The sequence below is a fragment of the Colius striatus genome, chromosome 1 (assembly GCF_028858725.1).
Source record: "Colius striatus isolate bColStr4 chromosome 1, bColStr4.1.hap1, whole genome shotgun sequence".
Lineage (NCBI taxonomy): Eukaryota > Metazoa > Chordata > Aves > Coliiformes > Coliidae > Colius > Colius striatus.
This window is the reverse complement of record NC_084759.1, coordinates 186012286-186018285: the sequence shown is the minus strand read 5'-3', so window position 1 is coordinate 186018285 and position 6000 is coordinate 186012286. Positions and strand designations below refer to the sequence as shown.

Genomic DNA, 6000 nt, shown 5'->3' with positions numbered 1-6000 from the left:
TATGCAGAGAGAAGATTCTTGCCCTCAAAAAAGTGCCCCATAGAGGGCTTGCTGAAGGGATGAAAAGGAGGGAGACCCCCAGTGTGCTTTTTTCCTTTATCTTGCAGATGAACCAGATGGCAGGAGCAGCAGAAACCAAAGGAGGAGCATGAAGCCTTTAAGAACCAGATTGCTAAAATGTAGGGAAAACTGAAGCCAAAAACTAGGCCTAGACAAAACAGAGCACCGGAGTGGAAAAACAAGCACTGAAAGAGCTTAGCCAAAAGGGAAAAGAATAAAATAAACCATCTCAGTTCGTCAATTCAAATTCCAACTCTGCTTTCAGGAGAGGAGACTTAGAGAGGCTGAAGAACTGGCATTAAATCTCCTTTGTAGCTGCAGCTGTTCAGAGTTACCTGCCTCCCTGTCCCTTGGCAGACAGCACTGCAGCACCAAAAGCCTGTAAATCTTCCAGGATGCAAGAAAAGGGCATCAAAGAGTGACCAATGGATTCATCATGAACCCACACACACCAGCTGACACACACGCAGGCACACACAAATGCCTGTCTAACATGTAGGAAAGATTGTGCTGCAGCATTGTCACAGCCCACGACCACTTACAGTCACCTGCAGCTGCTCTGCATCGAGTCACTAATGGTGAGGGACACGTAATGTTCTCTCTGAAAGCCTACTTGCTCAAGCAGGACTTTCTGATCTCTCTGGAGATGCTGCTGAGCTTGTATTTTAATTGGCTTTCAGGTCCCAAGATGGATTTTCATCACGCAAGGCCTCACTATGGGACGTTGCACTACATCCTCTCTTCTCAAGAGTGCTCTCATTTTTCAAAGCAAATGCTCATAAAAAGGGCATGATGTCAGGCATACCATCTGCAGGGTGTGCTGCGCTCCCTCATCACCAACCGCAGATTGACGGGCGCTGCCGCTGTCGCCCCTGGAGGAAGCGCTGCAAACCCCTTCCAACACCCGCCCGCCGATTTCAGTAACGATCTCGTGACACTTGGTGGAAAAAACACAACATTGTATTTGATTTACAATTAACAGGATTTACAAATAATGACAAAGAAACAGATTAGCCATGAAATTAGGTTGCCTTTGTTGATGAAGGAGTAGTTGGCAAAGGACCTTTATATAGAATTCATGTACCTCAGTCCTAAACAGTGTAAAATAACTTACAGCCCAGGCAGGTTTAGGAATGATTATACACAAATGCAAGAAGTCGAGTACAAAACAAACCAAAAAACCCCTCCCAGCCTACTGGGCTGGAAACCAGTTCTGGTGAGGCTTTTGATTTTCGGAAACTGAAGGAAAGGCGCATTGACAAGTATATGGAAATTTTCAAAAAAGGGGAAAAAAAATATCCACAAACAGTAAAAGTCACTGTGTGACAACCTATGGGTGAGGCAGAGCGGGCAGCAGACACTGCGTGAGCCTGCTGAGGATCAGCAGAGTCCGGGCGCTCGGCAGGACGATGAACGGAGCAGTACAGATGGCAGCGCTTCATTACAATGCTACTTCACTGCCAAAACCTTGCGAGACAAAGAGGAATAAAGTTCTCTGATGTGCAATACAGCAATTTAAGAAGACGTACCTAACTTTCTGATTTGTACGGAGCTCACCTATGTTGTAAACACACACTTTCTGACGAGTTATTTCCATTTTCTTTGCTATGGGTTATGGTGTGTATTCAATCAAATGCAGCATTCCAAGGCTCAAAGCTGACTGAGTGGTTTTCAATAGATGGGTATATGACTTTTCCAATATCATACTAGTATTTTACATCACAAATACAATAAAAACAAGTGATGGTATTTCTAGGACAGTTCCAAGATTCCAATAAAAAATCATCAGAACCATTCTAAAAGAAGATATTATACATAATCAAATCATGTTAAACAGCACACTCTCGGCACATAGCTAATTACAAGCATTCTGCTGGTCAGGTTTTTTCACACAAAAGTCATTCAATAGCACATAAATATTTCTTTTTCTGATCTGCTTCTTTTTACAAAATCATTCATCAGATTCACAGAATTAGTACAAGTAAGGCACATTAGCATATATCATAAAACTCACAATAATAACAAAGAGTTGTAAAGTTTTACGCACTAATTCCTTCTTTGCAGTGATTTCTGAACCGAATTTGACTTTTCTCAATAGAACCTTCCTACATTGACATTACTTTATTTCCATCACAGCCAACTGTGGTGGGTGCAATACTGTGCATCACCATGGACATAAATAATTAAATTAAGAACCGTGTGTGGTAGCAAATCCTATTTGCAGATCTTGCAGAGAGATCAGACACGTTGTTCACGTTCTCTATGAGCATAGACTAAGTTTGAGAGCTCTAAGGAAGTAAATTTCCAGTTATTAAAATAAAAGGGGATATTGCATGTGTCTCTGAGAAGATTATTGTTTTCCTAGTACAAATATTGCTTAACGTAGAAAGGATGCTATAGTGTTGAATTTACTTGCATAATGAATCCTAAATGCTGATGTCTCGGATTCTACTAAATTAAACAAACTACAGGTTTTCCTTCTTCCACCCCCCACCCTGCCCCCAACCAGAGGACTCTCTTTCCCACAGAAGATTCATTTACACACAACACAGCTTTTAATTAGAAGCATAATTTACAGTAAAAATTCTTTACATTACACCTCTGCTATCAAAAAACCATGAATTCTTTCATTTAAAGTTGTAATTATACATTAAAAAATAGAACACTATTTCCTTAACAGGAAGAATGAATTTGAACATCTTCAGATCAGATTTCTTTATTGCGGCTTTTGAGTCAAAGGTCAGTCACTTTATTCTCTAATGCAGCTGCTATTTGCTGTAAACGGAAGGCAAGCTGCATTTTTTGTGCAGCTGGATCCTCTTCAAGTGCATTTATAATCTGAAAGATAAACACAGAATGTTTAGAATCATTTAGCTTAAAATACATGACATGGTTCCTGGACCGAGTGTTTGATACCACTTTGGTTGTAAAGAGCCTTTTGCATTGACTCTGTAACAGAGATAAAGTCCATCTAGTACGCCCTGTGTTCTATTTTCACACAAACCAATAAAAATGATTGTGTCCATTACTTTATCTAAGTTGCTGTAATGTTTTCCATTATGTTGGAATACAAGCAAATTAATAGGTAGTACTTCATCTTGTGAAATATTACATTCCAAGATGGAGCAGGCAGAGGGAAAAAAAAGCTTTTATAGCTATCTAAGGGACAGCGCATTTGCTTATACTACCGGCAGCTCCCCTTTGTCTCTCGCCAAGAAATGCTGAGACTGTGGTCCAGCACCACATAGCTCAGGAAGCAAAGAGCTCATCAGAGGAGCCCCTCAGCATCCCATGTGCAGCCTCTGTTGTATGGAGTGTATATATAGGAAGGTATGACTCCAAGACACAGGGGATTTGAAAACAAGAGCTAGTAAAGGTCAACTGTTATGAGAAGGCTTTTCTTCAAATAGAGTTTTTTAGGGCTTCTCAAAATCAAATTTCAAAGGTGTTGAAAGGTTTTCATTTTGACCATCCTTTAGGGCAGCTTTTCCACCGATGATTAGATTTCTCCATTAGAAGAATGTGTTACGTGGCAAAAACGCTCCTTTTCTAGAACTGGCTTTATTAATAAAAATCAGGCACTGTAATCAAGCAGAAACCTTTAGCTCTGTTTAAATACTATTTCAACTTGCAAGTACAAGAACTGGAGAAATGGAGTTTGCCTATCGCTCCCAGTGGTTCTTACTACTTCTTGCACATTCAGTGATGGAGATTAATGCAGTCAAGTATCAATCTAGCCAATAATTTCACTTTGAAGTGTTGGTATGGTATTGAAGTTTCAAGTACTTGAGCAAATTTGTTTAGAAATAATTATTTTAATGGATTTGTTTTGAAAGCGTGAAAACATTTTTACAAGACGGGGTTAATAAACACTTATAATAGTATTTAAATTGAGCTTAATTTAATTTGACATTGTTCCCTTAATTTAAACAATTACATCTAGCTGTAACTCCTCAAATCTAGACTAAATAATTCATGATTATCTCTGCTGGTGAATATATCCTTCATATAAATGTGGACAATTAGAATGTACCCACTTAGTCACTGTCAAGCCCTGCAGAGATGCAGAAGGTACAGCGCATGCTGGGAACCACTGCGTCAGTAATAAAGACAAGGGCAGCTGTAAAATGTTCCAATTTATGCAAATGAAAACATTTTCATGGAAAATAAATAAGCTTGATTAATTTTCCTGAATGGTTCTTGACAGATTATCTCTGTAACTCTGAATTAGCAGCCTTTTCATCAGATGCACCTTGCTGTTACACAGTGACATAGGTGAAAGTAAGAGCTGCTGCCAAGCGCTGGGCCTCACTGGCTTGCTGCTGAGGATATCCCCAGGCTGCTGACTCCACCAATGCCTGCCACCAAATGTGAAACCATGAGTGGAAGCAGAGATACAGGGGCATGGAAGAATCAGGGCTTCACGGTTTGTCTGTCATCCAGGGTCCCTGAGTGTTTCTGTGTAAGAGGTCAGGCCATGGCTACACTCGGGAAGGCGCTGAACGCCAGCCTGGTTAGCGCTGGGGACAAGGCTTGAGGAAACCAATTCCATTGTGTTGGCCTGCGTTCCTGTGGCTGCTTCTCCTGCTCACCCTGATTGCGAGACTTCTCGGGGTGATTTGATTTTCCCTGCTTACACCTGTTTTAAAAGCTGTGACAAGCTGGCTGCCCCAGTATAAAGCAGCTGCAGTGAAGCTGAGACTCACTGCCTTTAGTGCTAAATATAAGTGAAAACGTGAACTGTGCTGAGGTGCAAGACAAACCAAAGAGAGCTCACATGTGCTGTACTCCTTTTTGATTCGGCATCTGTTCTTACTTGCCTCGATTTAATTCTGAGAGTTTTCTGGAGGCATTCATTTCCATGGAAACCTTTGAATAAAAGTTTCCTTCTCTCTTTTTGTTTTCAGATTAAGTTTGGAAAGCCATAGCCACAGTCCAGCAACACTGGGATATTCTTTGTTCCCCTTTCCACAGGGTGTGAAAAACCTAAAGAAACGTTTTGGACTGAATCTGTGAGCCTACTTTTGAAACAGGCCATATTCAACAATTACTCTACTTAGTTTACCTTGGGCAGACACTTCATTTGGCATAGTAAAACAGGGATGGTAGCATGTGTAGAAGTTTTAAGTGCACTTTAACTAACAAAAAATCACGGCCCCATTCCTACAGGCAAAACAATTTTAATGGATTGCTCCTAATAAAAAGCAACACTGGCCTGAAACCTGATATAGTTCTGATGACTATTTTTTGCCTGGTGACATTCTTATGCCCTAATTCTTAGAGGAGTTAGGATGGTAGAACTGAAATGATTTTAAAATCTGTTTCTCTTTCAGATTTTGTTAAACTATCACTACCAAAACCCGATAATCTATAATGAAATTGCTCATTTACCAGAACACACCTTTGACCAGTATAATTGCCAAGCAAGGTGGTGTACACCTGCAAAGCTTTCTGTTTAGCATTGCTTTTACCTGGTTATTGAGGGAATTGCTCCTCAATAGAAGTTGCTCCTTTAGATTGACGTTTGCATTCAGAACTTTTCACCATTGATATTAAAGACACGAAAACGAAAGCTGCAACTTACCTCATCATAGTATTTGTTAGTATACTGGTAGAGTTGGTGTAGAGCCACAAGTGTATTTAGGGAATCGGTATGTGCCTGTTAAAAACACGAATGGGAAGCAAACATGTCAAAATATGATTACAGACACCCGCAAGTTATGCACATGCACGCTGTTGGATACAATATACAAGATTTCCAAAGGCAAAGCCTTCATCCTACAACTTTTGTTATATGGCAGTTGAGGCAGAAAAAAGGAGTGAGAAAACTTTGTTTGGTGATGTTCAGATTAGGACTTTCCACAGACTACAGCTCAAACATCTGTTAACATCATGGGTATATGTAACTGAAGTGTTTGCTCAGTATGATTTATGTATTGT

At 40.2% G+C, this 6000-nt stretch overlaps 1 protein-coding gene across 4 annotated transcripts in view; it reads right to left on the bottom strand.

The window, feature by feature from the left end:
* Positions 1 to 1044: 1044 nt before the first annotated feature.
* The window catches only part of PLXNB2 (plexin B2), a 259563-nt gene continuing 254607 nt past the window's right edge, over positions 1045 to 6000 (bottom strand). For all 4 annotated transcript variants that reach the window (XM_062018179.1, XM_062018188.1, XM_062018197.1 and 1 more), the window contains 2 exons: positions 5645 to 5719; positions 1045 to 2898 (listed from right to left, as the gene is read on the bottom strand). In XM_062018179.1, coding sequence (XP_061874163.1) covers positions 2794 to 2898; positions 5645 to 5719 — 180 coding nt within the window. In that variant the 3' untranslated portion in view covers positions 1045 to 2793. The remainder of the gene's footprint in view (positions 2899 to 5644; positions 5720 to 6000) is intronic.